The following is a 15,521-nucleotide window of genomic DNA, read 5'->3' on the forward strand; positions in this document are numbered from 1 at the left end:
ACAGAGGTGACGTGGAGGAGACGAATTGTTGAATAAAGTCATTGTTTTTACTTTTTTTGCGTACAAGAAGTATTCTCGTCGCTTCATAAAATTCAGATTGAACTACTGATGGCAGATGGACTATTTTGACGACATCTTTCATACTTTTCTGGACCTTGACAGTGGGTATTTACCTGGCAGTCAATGAGACAGTCAAAATCCCCCAGTTCTCATCCAAAATATCTTAAATTGTGTTCCGAAGACGAATGAAGCTTTTACGGGTTGGGAGCAACAAGGGGGTAAGTGCTCAATGGCAAAATGTTCATTTTGGGGTGGAGTAACCCTTTAAAGTTAAAAATGTCTGCTCTCGCTCATGCGTTAAAAAATGAGGTGTGTCGATGTAATTTCTGAAAACAAATTCACTGCATGTATTTGCTTTCATTAATGACAACAACACATTTGGTACCAAACAGATGCTTTATTTTAAAATAGCATATAAATACCTAAAAGACATTTGTGGACAGAGATGATAAAACAGTGGACCACTGGAGTTAAAATACAAAAGAGTTATAAACAACTGTTCACATATCTTCTTTTGAGCATTACTGACCAAGCATTTATATGACTATAAATGGGGACTGTCAAAGTGCAATAAAATGTATTGAAAGTTGTGTGGCTTGAGAAGAATGATGGCATTACATCATTATCCTCAGTCTCGTGACAAGTTCAAGTAGATTGAAGGAAGCTGAGATGCTTCTAAGTAAAGCCTGAGAAATCACATGAATTTTGATTCACATCTCAGTCACCGTGACCGTGCTTTTATTGCATTTCCTCCTTACAGGACGTATTTAGTAATAAAGGAATGTCCTGAGTCATCGTTCAACCAATAAAAAACAATGTGTGTGTATACTGTAATATGGAAGCTTGTTTCCACAACAGAATAAAAAATAAAAAGGTAAATGCAACTTTTTATCTTATACTTTTAGTGCATTTGCGAGTTTATATCTAACATTTCAGACTTTTCTTAAAATTACAAGCTTATATCTCAAGCTTATATCTTGCAATTCTGACTTTTATCTTAAATTTTTGAGAAAAAAAAGTGAGATACTGTGAGACAAAACGTCACAATTTGCTTTTGTGTGTGTATATAGACTACCAGTCAAATGTTTTTAAAAAGTAAGATTTTTAATGTTTTTAAAAGTCTCTTCTGCTCACCAAGCCTGCATTTATTTGATCCAAAATACACCAGAAGCAGTAATATTGTGAAATATTTTTACTATTTAAAATAACTGCTTTTTATTTAAATATATTTTAAAATGTAATTTATTCCTGTGATCAAAGCTACATTTTCAGCATCATTACTCCAGTCTTCAGTGTCACATGATCCTTAAAAAATCATTCTAATATGCTTATTTGCTGCTCAGGAAACATTTATTATTATTATTATCAATATTTAAAACAAAAGCTTTTGTAATATTATACACTATACCATTCAAAAGCCTGGAGTCAGTATAATTTTTTTTATAAGAAATTATAGAAATTAATATGTTTATTTAGCAAGGATGCTTTAAATTGATCAACAGTGATGATAAAGACATTTAGATCTTTTTTAGATCTATTTCTATTTCTATTCATCAAAGAATCCTGAAAAAAAAATCAGCTGGTTTCAACATAATAATAATAATAATAATAATAATAATAATAATAATAATAATAATAATAAATGTTTCTTGAGCATCAAAGCAGCATATTAGAATGAAGACTGGAATAATGATGCTTAAAATTCAGCTTTGAAATCACAGGAATAAATTACATTTTAAAACATATTCAAATAGAAAATAGTTTTTTTTAAATAGTAAAAATATTTCATTTTTTGCTGTACTTTGGATCAAATAAATGCAGGCTTGGTGAGCAGAAAAAACTTATTTAAAAAACATTAAAAATCTTACTGTTCAAAAACGTTTGACTGGTAGTGTACGGTATTGCCTTTTCTCTTATTTGCAAAAGTAATGAAAACTACATTTTTATAAAATCAGTATTTCAATTCATTATTCAGCACAGCAAATGCTATTATTAAACATACAATTGTACTGTACTATGTAAAATAGTACAAATACTTTTTTTTTTTTTTTTACAGAAATTAGGATTTTTTTTTTTTACATTCCAGTAAATGCAAACATAAAGGTGGGCAGTTTTTAAGTTTGATAAGAAATAATGTTGCAATGCAAAATTAATTGTGTTAACAGTCCAAAATTGATACACACACACATTCTTATTTAGGTGTGAAATATGACATGGACATTTCTTGATAATTTTGTGTGGTTCACACAATGACCATTTAAATATTGCTGGTGCATTTACTGATGTGAAAAATGGGAAGTGACACTGCACTGCTACAACTCTCCAGTTCAACTGTTTTGGTATTTGACAGTTCATGTTTAAGATCAGACTGGCCTTAAACATCATTCTTGGTCCACACTTCACTTAAAACCACATTTAAAAAAAATCTCCCTCACTCACATAAACATTTTCTGAGTTGCAGGAGTTCACAGTTTGCTTGGTGGTGCTTTTACTGACGCCTTTCCCGCGTGAAGCGAACCGGTACTGGCGGCGCTCGGCTTAAGTATGAGAAATGAGTCTGTTGTGCGTGAAGATCTAGTCATACCAGATCCGAGCGGAACGGGGCGACGGAGCTGTGGAAACGTTCCCAGACTGCCACTTGTGTCACGAGTGGTAGTCTGGACAGGGAGAGAGGAAGAGCTACAATGAAGATCTCGTTACAACAGTACGCATCAGCTCATTTCATCACGGGAAGCCACGGGTGCAGAGGACAGTGGGAAGGTGAGTATAAAACAACAGAAGCTCTTGTGCTGCATTCATGGTTCTATGGTTCTAGAAGCATGCACTGAAAGAAAGAAGGGAAAAGGAAAAACGCGTCGTCATGCTCCAGTCAAATGCCCTTTAGCATGCAAGCTGATTGAGATGCCAACACAAAAGCTGTCCTAACCTTGCACGAGGTTTTTCTGGGTCGTAAAGCCATTTTGGCTTTCTTCGCCTTGTGAGATGGGAGATCCTGAATCAATCCAGCAAATGAATAAGTGAAAAAAAACACTGATTGTATGTAATCTAAAATGTAAAATCAACTTACCCCAACCATTGATCACCACGTCCCGGTCCACATCCCGGTTGCAAATCTCATTGGCCAGTCGTTCAAAGTACTCCGGCAGGTCGGCGTATTCGTTGCCATATGAGATGACCTTAATGCCCTTGTCCAGCATGTTGTCTCGGAGCTTCTTGAATTCGCCCACGTCCTCTCGCCGCACCAGCATGAAATGCTCCAGGTCGGACTTGTGTTTGACCGCCTCGAGAAACAGCGCCTGGAAGGTGGTGTCGTCCACTGTCCTTCCGCAGCCCAGGAACACAAAAGACTTTGTTTCGTAGAGTTTCTGGATCTCCCTCTGCAAAAACATGCAACAATTTAATGACTGAAGTTGTGGACTAATGATTTCCTAAAACTTTGAACACATTTGTGTCTATGCAAAAAAAGGTCAAATTATCTGATAATTTGAGAGACTTGTTAACCTTGACATACAATCATGAAGGGGTTTTTATTATATAATTTATTTTATTTTGCATGTTAGTCTCACCACCAGTTTTCATTTCATTAATTTAATTCTTTCTTTTCTTCATTTTGATAGCAGAACTATTTTGGGGGGGGTTAAAAACCCAGGTGTGGTTTGCTTGTTTATAAAGTAAACTTGTAAAGTTTTGTGATTATACATCAATATGGCTATAAAATAATATAAAAAAAATAAATGAATAATAATAATAATACTAATAATATAACTTTTTACATTTTATTTATTTATTATTATTTGATCTTTTTTTTTTTTACTATTATTTTAATAATATTACTACTAAATAAAAAAAATGGAAAAAAAATATTACTATTGTAATGTCACTGTAAAATAAAAAAGATTACTTAAGGAAATCAATATTTAATCATTTAAGACTTTATTATTATTATTATTTGATCTTTTTATTATTTTTATTTTACTACTACAACAAAAATATATAAATAACAAAAAAGAAATATTACTACAGTAATATTTCACTGTAAACAAAATATTACTTAAAAACTTTTTATAAATAATAAAAACAATTTTTTTTATTACTATTTTAGTACTACTACTACATAAAAAATATAGAAATAACAAAAAGAAATATTACTAGTGTAATATTTCACTGTAAATATAAAAAAATAAATACAGCATTAATTGATTTAACATTTTATTATTATTATTTGATCTTCTTTATTATTACTATTTTACTACTACTACTACTACTACTACTACTACAAAAATATAGAAATAACAAAAAATAAAATATTACTGTAATATTTTACAGTAAAATATTTTTTAAAAAAAAAAAAGATTACTTAAAAAAAACAATATTTTTAAAGTTACATTACTAATATTTTTGGACGTCTTCATTTCTTCATTTTCAAACACTAAACCGTCAAACTTTTATTTTGATAAAATGCCATCCTTTTTATTTAATTAAATTTTTTATTTAAATAAATTAAATTTGATAATCACATTAAGCCATATTGCAATTTCAGTTTTATTTCAATTAATCATGCTGCCCTGTTTCACCCTGACATTTTTGACTTCATGTCCCTGAAAACTTACCAAAATAATTTCAATTCAGAAATTTAAACAAGCTCATCATAAAAGAGGTGTATTCAATGTATGAACTAGATAGATCAGTTAATTTACTAAAAGACAAAAAAACTGCATTATGTCACAGACCATCATACCATCAGAAATGATGTTATGCTGCTTTTATCAGTGTCATATAAAATTCATATGCTGATAATGCTGTCACAACAGTTTGTATTTGGGTAAATTATTTCAAGGACTGGACAGTGAGCAATAAAAACTGACACAAAAGGGAGTATCTCTTCAGCCCAGAGTGCTTTGGTTCACAGTGTCCTCCACCCCAGTGAATTATCAACGTTCCAGCGGTGTGACTTTATTTTCTCCTGAGAGCAGAAAACATGCACTCACCATGACTTCTGTGTTCCTCAGAACATTCTGGTAGCCAGCAGGATGCAGTACGATGCCGCTGGGGTTGGTGTAAACACCGTGAATATGGAGTACGCTCAGTCTTCTCTTCTCCTGGGCCCACTCCAGAACCTGCACACACAAGCACACGGCGGCATTTCATACTCCGCTGCTCCCAATCCGGCTCCCACTAGGAGCGTCCAGCTGCTTTTAATGACTGCGGGTTCTAATCAAGAGGCATCTGATGGAAAAGGTGCATAAACACCCTGCCTAAAGGCCACGCTATGGAAAACCACACACACGGCCTGATGAATAAAGACACAGGGAACTGAACATGCAGTCACTTGTGTTTCAGAGGGCCCTTCAGGTGAGCTGCTGTAGAGCTTACATGCACTAATGCACTACGTGACGCTCGGCCGGAGACCATAAGGTCGATTTTATGACCTATAGCTGAAGCTTTCACTGCTTTGTCCTGAAGGAAATTTATGGCCAAAAGCAAACAGAGATGAACCCGATGCACTGAACATCTGAGGAACAGCGTTTCACAGCTTTATTCAAAGCACACATTGTTTTTAGTTTAAGCCTCAAGCAACTGATCATCTGACGATGGGTATTTTTGTACAAGTTCTCATGGTCTCTTCTTCAGATGATTTCTTGTCTGTAATTTATCAGTGACTGATTTATCTCAGACAGTTATTTCGTCCTAAACAATGCAGTTCAATCATAGACTAAATAATTGTGCCTAATATGACGTCACATTGCTGATGGACTAATCTTTATTTTCAGGATGTTTTAAGTTCCTAAATAATTTAAGTATTTGTGTGTGTATTTTCTTTCTTTTCTCTGCAAAATGTTAATTATTTTACCAAAATAAGAGGTATCGTACAAAATGCATGTTATTTTTTTTAATAAGATAGTTCACATAAAAGATGTTTACATAAAAAGAGAAAATAAGTTGAACTTATTAAAAATGACCCCGTTCAAAAGTTTATTCTCAATACTGTGTTGTTACGTGAATGATCCACAGCTGTGTGTTTTTGTTAAGTAATAGTTGTTCATGAGTCCCTTGTTTGTCCTGAACAGTTAAACTGCCTGTTGTTCTTCAGAAAAATCCTTCAGGCCCCACAAATTCTTCGGTTTTTCAGCATTTTTGTGTATTTGAACCCTTTCCAACAATGACTGCATGATTTTGAGATCCATCTTTTCTCACTGAGGACAACTGAGGGACTCATGTGCAACTATTACAGAAGGTTCAAACACTCACTGATGCCCCAGAAAGAAAAAAACGATGCATTAAGAGCCAGGGGTTGAAAACTTGTTAAATTTGAAGATCAGGGTAAATTTAACTTCTATAAACGTCTTTTATGTGAAATATCTTATTCAGGTCAGTACTACATAAAAAATAACATGCATTTTGTATGATCCCTTATATTTTGGTAAAATATTTAACATTTTGCAGATTCTGCACTTATATCTGCATATAAGGAAACTTGTGACCTTAAAAGTATATATATATATATACTTTTGATATATATATATATAATTTTTTAGGGGATGGAACGATTCTCTGTAAAAAAAAAAAAAAAAAAAAGGAACCATACGGTTCTCCACACATGGTTTGGAACGCACTAGGACTGTGGTTCAACTTAAATCTGACAATGCATCCGTAATATGGTTTGTTATAGAACGTAAAACAAAAAGGGTTCGACTATTGTATGTTTCTGTTGATGGATGCGCATTCTGGCTTCCCAGTAAGTTACAACTACAGTAATTAAAAACTCCTTGCTGAACGTGATTGATTTCGAAAGCAAAAGTGGAACTTAACCATGATTAAGTTGAACTGTTCCACCCCTAATATAATATAGCAAAATAATAATATAGCAGTGCATTATTCTCCACACAGCGCAATCTGAATCCTGAACACATAGTGTCAAAAAAGCCAGTATTGTCCACTTTCAAGGCATCGCGAGTTCATGTTTTACTGTAGAAGGTGGCAAGCGCCCTTGTTGTTTTTGAACAGAAGCCGAAGTCCATTTTAGCGAATCAGTGTGCTGCATTCAGGTCAGATGACAAGGCTGCCAGTTACTTTGAAAAGACTAGATGAGAGGAGTTACTTCAAAGATGACTAAAAGTGATTGAGGATGGATAATTTCAACGAACTTTAACTATTAACTTTAACTATTAACTATTAACCTGTGATTTCTTCTTAATGGCATAAGAGGAACTTTTTGACAGAACCTTGTAAAAGCAGCGCATTACAATGATAAGGGAAAAGCTGCTCCCTGTATTGCATCACAACCATACAGTCTATGATCACAGGCATCTACATTGTCATCTGATGAGATTACAAAGATAAAATGAGTGTTTTTTAAAACTCTGAAACATGAAATGTGGAGTTATCTGCTTTTTCCAAAAAAACAACTGTTGGAGTTATCTGCTTTTGCTATTAAACAAGCTTGTAATATATATAAAAAACTCACTTTCAATGAACTTTAATTTTGTTACCTGCATTTGTTTAAGTTTTTATTACTTAATCAAAACAACCCAACTGCAGTTTGATTGATATTACTTGGAATGCACAATAAAAAACATGCTTTCTGAAAGTAAACAAAAATAGAGTTATCTGTTTTTGCAAATAAACTCTTCATAATATATATAGATATATATAAAACATTTTGCAGATTCTGCAAGGTGTATGTAAACTTGTGACCTCAAGAGTGGCCAATATTTTTATTTATATACATAAAAATGTATGTTATATAGAATGATTTTTTTGTGAATTCATTATACTGTATGTAATTTATACACAGACAAAATTCAATCCAAATTACTCCAAAAACTAAATTGTAAAACTTGGAAGTATTTTAGAATGTATTGAACTGCATCATGATTTATACAATTTAGTATTTTATTATGATTTTGAAAAGACTTTGCCCAAGATTGTTGCTTCAGAAATTAAAAAAAAAAAAAAAAAGATTATTTAAGTATCTTCTTTCACTGACACTACATTTATGCATTGACCAAATCCAAATCTAAAAGTTAAAGCTCCTTCACCATTCAAATGTAAAACATTGCTACCATCCAATAAGGCAATGTGAACAGCAATTCTAATTCATCTAATTTATTAGAAAACAGCTTGTACCTTTTTCTCATCTGTGAGATCCAGAGACTCCAGCTTGGTCCCTTGGTGGGCAGCGTAGATCTCTAGTAGATTATCAAAGTTGGTGGTGAGGACCAAAGCGCCGCTTTCCATCAACTGCAACACAGAGCGGAGGAGATGCTTCCCAGCATTCTCCATCTTACATTCCAGGTCATCAAACACCTCGTAGAGGCAGTCTTTAAAAAAGGTGGAGCGTACATTTCCTGTCCGCTACAGAGAAGAGAAAAGAAAGAAATCTGAGATGTATGAAAAAAAAAAACAAATCAGCTTCAAGAGTATTCAAATAACTTTTCTGGGAATGCAGTGTTACAGGTGTGGACCAACGCAGGCTTCTAGAGGGGAAAATAAACATTATCTTCTTCAAGGGCATTGAAATGTGCTCTGCTGAACATATCAAAGCAAATTAAACACTTCATTCATATACTTAGGCTGAAATTATAGGCAATTAAATTAAACTGATTTTAACCTTTTCTGTGGTGGTATTCACTCATGCAAACTTCAATCCTGATAACAGGAATCTCACATAAGTAGAAGTACTTCAGTTAAATATTTAGGCTATATTTGTAGACAATTAGAAACTGCATAGAATTTGATTCCAGAGTATGTGGGAGGTTGTGAAGAGAGAGTGCTGAGAATAGAGGAGTTTTGACAGCAGTGCCCTTGTCCTGGTCAGACTCAATCTCATTACACTGATCTGAATTTATTCTCTGAGCCTGGCAGAGGCATACGGAAAACCAGAGAGAAAAGAGAGAGAGAGGTTGCTATGAATAGTTGGCAGAATCCACTTTCTCAGGAAGAGACTAATTATCAGTACCTCCACACCTGACATGAACTTATGTCTCTGATCTCAGAGGTGTAAATGTCTTTCAACTGTTTACACATGGTATTAACCTCTATCTTGACATCTAATTGTATGCAATCAGCATTAAAATCAGATGTAAATGAGATCCAAAACTTTTTTTCCTTATTGAACCATTCAAGCCACATTTGCAGGGCTCCAGACTACCTAAAACAGTCCATTTGAGACCAAAAACATTAAAATGCATATTACATTTTTATTATCACCACTAGTGAAAATATGAATTTACATGTTATGATTAAGACATCTGCATGTCAACTTGTATGTTCTGTGAGAAGTCCATCATATAATTTGTTGCGATGATACAATAAAATTAGATGATGCTCATGCAAGTTCGAGTAAGAAAAAAAAAAAGAAAAAACGAATAAAATTGATAATCCTGGAAAAGGAAGTAATTAAATAAATAAATTAGTTGGGTTTTTCTTAAAGGAGAAAATGGCTCCTTAAAAGAATAGTTCACTTCAAAAATTTAAATTAGATAAAGATGTACTCATCCTCAGGCCATCCAAGAATATACACTACCAGTCAAAAGATTTTTAATGTTTTTTTAAAGACGTCTCTTCTGCTCACAAAGTCTTTGATCCAAAGTATAGCAAAAGCAGTAATATTGCGAATTGTACTATTTAAAATAACTGCTTTCTATCTGAATATATTTTACAATGTAATTTAGTCCTGATTTCAAAGCTGAATTTTCAGCATCATTACTTCAGTCACATGATCCTTAAGAAATCATTCTAATATTTTTAAGCAGCAAATCAGAATATTAGAATGATTTCTGAAGGATCATGCGACACTGGTGTAATGATGTTAAAAATTCAGCTTTAAAAATCACAGGAATAAATTACATTTTAAAATATATTCAAATAGAGAACAGCTATTTTAAATAGCAAAACATATTTCAAAATGTTGCTGTACAAAATAAATCAAAATCAAATAAATGCAGGCTTTGTGAGCAGAAGAGACCTATTTAAAAAAACAAATCTGCCAGTCAAAAAAAACTTTTAGGACCTTTATATAATAAATGCAATTGTAAAGACTATAAGTTTATCCCTTATAGCCTTGTTTTTATCTGTGTAAAATTCAAAGCCCTGCTTTGGGTACTCAATGAAAAATAACAGCATTGAGCAACAAGCATTCAGAAATGAGATGAACACGCAATCATTCTTGGAAAGATAATCGGGGGTTTTTGTGCTTATCAACATGGTCGCTCAATAACTGCCTGAATTAAAAAAGCAGTTTAAATGCCTCAGGCATGACTTCATGCCCAAACATGTCGAAGTGCAAATGTGAACATTTATTTTGACTGTCATCCACTGACTTGCTGTGAACATTACAAAGAATGCATGACTAAAGAAATACGTAATGCCAAAGCTAAATGGCTCAACGTCTAGTCGCGGCATGTTGTTGTGGAGGTGTGAATCCTGGATGAATGTTCAGATTAGCCTAATTTTTTGCGCCACCGGTGTCTGCTCTGCTCATGTGAGGCTCAACACTCACCGAAGTAGGTTAAATCACTGAAAGACCTCACACTAACAATAACAAACAAACTGACAAAGTGAGCTTGGCAATTCACTGGAATGGAGATAGAAAGCTGGCTGACGTTTTTCTAGGACAGTTGTTTTCTTTTTTGACGTGAACTGTTCAGCTACAACCATTCAAGGCAATGAAACCCCAGCACTGGAGCTGAAATTCATTACCTAACTCCCTTTCAGAGGCCTAATGCCATGTAAATCCTCTAGTGACACTAGTTTGGATGCAACTGATACCGGGGCTTGACAATGAAAAACGGGGACAAATCACTGAGTGCTGTTTTGACGGGGCGACAAAAACAAAAACACAGGCGGCACGTGGTTCTACAGTCCATTTTGGCTGGAGAGAAAGGGAATAATGATGGACAAATGCATCGCCTGGCATCAAACTCATGATACACATAATTATTAGGAATCAACAATGCAGACTTTTTCCTTGCCCTGCTAACTTTTTCACTAACCCCACCACAGAAATTGGAACAATGAATTTTTAGCAAATACTTCTACATGTTTAAAAAATAATATCTATACTATTCATGAAAAGTTACTTTTTTATATTTATAACAAATTCACTGTGATTTTGACACTATTAAATGTGACATACGATGTCATTGCAGCTGCATCATTTCAGCTTTTGAACCGATCAACTCTTTCTTTTTACTACTGGTTATTGCACAAAATAAACATTAACAAACATGAAATGCTATGTTGAAAAAAACTGAAATATGCTGAAATGTTTCATGTAATTGCTCAATCATTATTTCAAGATAAATAGTACATGAAACAGTTTGTAAACTTTTAAATGTCAACGGTTACATTTACCTCAGAAGACCCATTCATTGTTCATAACTCGATAGTTACCAAGAAAAATATTTTTTGCAGCATTTTCATAAATATATGAAATAATAACAAAAATATAACATCTTACTGGTGAAAGTTTCTGGATGAGGTCATGAGCAACATGCACTAGGTTCTTGTCTTCTTGCAGACTTTTCTGGAAGCGGCGGCTCTCTTCCTCCTCAAGCAGATCAAAGTCATTAGCAGCATCTAGAAGCGCCTGGATAAGACCTTTCCAGGAGCGCAGCGCGGGCACCTGAGGAGCTACGGCTGAACTCACCCCCGTGCCGATCACCAACACCAGCTCAGGTGCACGCTTGGTCTTCAGGCTGGGCAACAACTTCCTTTAGTCAGCCGAGGAGGAGGAAATGCAATCAGGTCAGAGGAAACATGCATATGGACGGAACTATGCTACAGAGTTGCATGCAAAAGCATGGCTTAAACTGACTTTAAAAATATGATCTGAAACTTTTAAACAAATGATCAGTAAAAGGCGTTTTTTTAAGTGTCAGAAAAACATCAACCTCATGAGCCGTTTTCTAATTATTCTCTATGACATCAGTGATTTTTGCATCTTCTTTTGTGTTCTGCTGCAGAACACGAGAAATCATTTTGAGAAATGTTGGTAACAAAATGGTTTCAAATCCCATTGACTTCCAATGCAGGGACAAAAATTACAATGGAAATCAATGGGAAGCGAAACTGTTTGGTTACCATACGTTCTCCAAAATATCTTCAAGTTCCTCAGAAGAAAGAAAGTCATGCAGGTTTGAAACAACATGAGGGTGTGTAATTTTTTGGGTGGACTATTAGGTTTTTTTTTTTTTCAAAGAATAGGAAAAAAACATTTGGTGAAGTCATTCTTATCAGGAAGCACGGGTCTTTGAAAAATCCCATGTTCATCAGAACAGGTCAGCAAACAGGAGCTGACTTCAATGAAAAATATTTGGCTCTGCCTGGGAATGTGCTGGCAGCAAAGCAAGACACGAACATCTGTTGTTTTCATACCTGGCCTTCTTAGCCACTGTGTCGCCATCCTCAGAGTCATGGGAAGGACGTTTCTCTGTCTTCACTGTAACAACAGAGGCCATTCGACTCCTGACAAACAAAGATCCCCAAATGCAATTCATTTATCAAGCAACAAGCACTGACTACCAGCCCACACATCAGATAGAGAGCTTTCATTTGTTTACTACAGAGTACTACACAGTTTATAATGCAATTACACTATATCTAACCCTGGTGATTTTAAGATTACTGTACTAGGAATTAGACTAACGTCAAGTGTTCATTTAGAAGGTTAATAAAGCTTAATTAAATTAACTGTCCCTTGCCATCTTGACATTGAAAGAGATTTGTTCTCCTCTGGATGGAGGAACCAGTTTCAGACTATTTACATGCTGATGATGTGAGTCGTGAGAAATCTGAAGATGCTACAGTGATTTGTTGTTCATTCTTCACTCAAAAGCTAACGTCAACACCTTGTTAGGGCATGTCTCTTTTATTTAAGTTTTCTCTGTTTTTCTTTCATATTCATGCCTGACGCACATGAAAAAAAAAATCTGAATCAATCATAAACTATAACAACAAACAACAGCCTCCCGAGCTAGCAAGCTAACAGGCTAGCCACAATGGTCTTTAATCGCCTCATAATCGAATTATTATAAACTAATAACTGATGTTTCCCTGTTAATCTTTGAAACCAATCTATTACGAGTAGTTATAACGTAATAATTATTCTATAACATGTTTTGGTTGCTTTAGCGAGGACGTGTAACGTTAGTTAAAGCCCTCAGTCACCTGTTGCTTTTGTTCCATATGTGACACAATACAGCTTTAGCATGCAGGCTAATATTATACTATTGTGTGTAGGGATAACAATTAATCTCAAAACCTCAAAACTAAACTGTTATAAAATAAAAATACGCTTTAAGTTACACTTCGTTCAAATGGAAAGACGAGATAACGGAAAAGATGAGATTTACCAATCCGCTAACGTACATAAACGCAACTAAAATAACGTCAACAACACTGAAACAAATATCAAATCTTAAAAATTTAAAAACAAGACTTACCCAGATGAACAGAGAGGGAGAAAATGAGGATCCGAGTAACGTACTTTCTTAAATTTACTCGAAACGTTTACTAATGATAAATCAAAACACTAAGAAAACAAACTCTCTTCTTTATCGAACAAACTTTAAGTGGTTTCCTGTATGAGATCTCAATGCCGGTAGGATATCAGTGCCAGTCAGCCTTCAGAGTAAAAACCACTAAAGGCCTTGAATGAATCAGTTTAGCCTTTAGCGAAGTACCTGTCCAGAGACTTTCCTCTGCGGATCCTTGTGTACACAGACTGAGGCTTACACGTGTCCGCGTGTTTCTATATGGGATGTAATGGTTTAATCCACCAGACTGACACAGTAACACACACTTACAGGCGGTGGCTCCCAAAGTCAGAGTAGTCATTTACATTTTAAAAACTCTAATTCTCATTCTAGACACATTAAATGATGTGTGTAACTTAGCTGGCACAGTTTTAATTATATTATTATTATTATTATTATTCTTACTTTGATAACATAAGAGTATAAAATAAAAAAACGCAGCTTAAAGGACACAAACGTAGCTTTCTACCTTGTTTCTGCAGAAGTAATAGTGTTTTCTAGCATTCGCTTTCTTTGTCGTCTTCTCTGTTGTGCTTTCCTCCATTCGTCTCTTTTGCTTTGTTTCTCGCTGTCACTCAGCTCTGCGATTGGTCTAACCTTTCCATGCCTTATTAGTCTGTACCAGGTCTCTCTTTGCTTTTCTAAATAATGTGCCCTTCTTGAGGGATCAGCATCCCGTCGAGCCCTGTATCTTCGCTGTTTCTCTGCTGCTGACATCTGCAGAAATCATGGAAAGCGTTAATTAGGTTGCACATTAATTGTATAACCGTTTAAAATAAGGTGTCAGACAGATTTTTGGTTTTGATCAATTTAATAAGCATGCATTAAATTCATTTCTAATGACACAAAAGATTCGATTTCACATACCTGCTGTTTATTGAACTTTATATTCATCAAAGAATCCTGAATAAAATGTATAACGTTATTAAGCAGCAACTGTTTTCAACATTCATACTAATAATTATTTTTTTGAGCTGCAAAGCAGCATATTAGAATCGTTTCTGAAAGATTATGTGACTTGACAATGAAAATTCTTGATCACAGGAATGAATTACATTTTAAAATATATTCAAATAGAAAAAAAAAATGTTAATTTCAATATTTCACAAAACTTACAGCATCAACTAAGACTTAAATATAACAAATCATGTCTGACTAACATAGCTGACACTGCTAGTAACATAGTTGACTGGTAGCATAGTTGACATGTATAATCTGCAATCTCACTATATGAAATAATATCAATAAAATATTGAAGATTAGTGCACTTACCATTTTGTTTTTGTCTGAAGGCAATGCAGTCATGTGATGTAGGTCATATGGTATTGGAACAAACTATTGCTCAGTTAAATGGGGGTGTTGTATTAGTAACACAGTTGACAACAGCAAAATGAGATGTTCATAACAGAACTATTGGATACTTGGATAACATTGGATACATATAAAATAATGTCCATATTAAATATGCTTTGTGCATTTTGAATCCCAACTCCACTGTTTGCTAAAAGCAAATGTACATCATATATATAATTTCTAGCATTTGCAAACATGCAGCTCAATGGCAGATGGCTGTAGAAAGAGCTTTAGTCTATATGTTGCTCCTTTTATAGCAGCTCATTCTCAGTGAAAGTAGGATATGTTCCCATTCAAATGCTGCCTACCATAAAAACGTTAATGGGTTAATGGCAGGGCATGCTCTGTTTTGGACAGGTCATGATGTGCCTGTGGTTAATGAAGCTTTAAGTTTTTTATAGCCTCTTGCGCAGAGACATTAGAGCATTCTTATTTCGGTGCTTTCTTCTAGTGTTGTCTCTTTTCACCCACTGGCCATGTATTTGATTGCTTCTCACTGACTGCACATGAAAATCGACATGATGTAAATTAAACGGGTAACTGTAGATTCTGTGATCAGACCAGTGATCA

General features: G+C 34.5%; 1 protein-coding gene across 3 annotated transcripts; it reads right to left on the reverse strand.

The window, feature by feature from the left end:
* Positions 1-334: 334 nt before the first annotated feature.
* fam118b (family with sequence similarity 118 member B) lies at positions 335-14,918 on the reverse strand. 3 transcript variants are annotated; one of them, XM_051134877.1, is made up of 10 exons: positions 14,871-14,918; positions 14,466-14,501; positions 14,068-14,315; positions 12,439-12,528; positions 11,522-11,774; positions 8,188-8,415; positions 5,049-5,177; positions 3,128-3,437; positions 2,987-3,052; positions 335-2,717 (listed from the first exon to the last, which is right to left on the reverse strand). In XM_051134877.1, the coding sequence occupies exons 1-10, from the start codon at positions 14,901-14,903 to the stop codon at positions 2,704-2,706; spliced, it is 1,407 nt and encodes a 468-aa protein (XP_050990834.1). In that variant the 5' UTR covers positions 14,904-14,918; the 3' UTR covers positions 335-2,703. The 3 variants fall into 3 exon arrangements, with proteins under 3 accessions (XP_050990834.1, XP_050990833.1, XP_050990835.1); XM_051134876.1 differs by having other exon boundaries at positions 335-2,884; XM_051134878.1 differs by lacking the exons at positions 14,068-14,315; positions 14,466-14,501; positions 14,871-14,918 and adding an exon at positions 13,506-14,061 and having other exon boundaries at positions 336-2,884.
* Between the last annotated feature and the right edge of the window lie 603 nt (positions 14,919-15,521).

The sequence above is a fragment of the Labeo rohita genome, chromosome 18 (assembly GCF_022985175.1).
Source record: "Labeo rohita strain BAU-BD-2019 chromosome 18, IGBB_LRoh.1.0, whole genome shotgun sequence".
Taxonomy (NCBI): domain Eukaryota; kingdom Metazoa; phylum Chordata; class Actinopteri; order Cypriniformes; family Cyprinidae; genus Labeo; species Labeo rohita.

Bases quoted from the DNA above. Each gene is read 5' to 3' on its own strand.
- fam118b (XM_051134876.1), bottom strand. From the start codon at position 14,903: ATGACTGCATTGCCTTCAGACAAAAACAAAATG. The intron at 11,775-12,438 runs GTATGAAAACAA...GGCTGACTAAAG, and splicing joins ACAGTGGCTAAGAAGGCCAG to GAAGTTGTTGCCCAGCCTGA. The intron at 2,885-2,986 runs GTTAGGACAGCT...TCTTTCTTTCAG, and splicing joins CCAGAAAAACCTCGTGCAAG to TGCATGCTTCTAGAACCATA.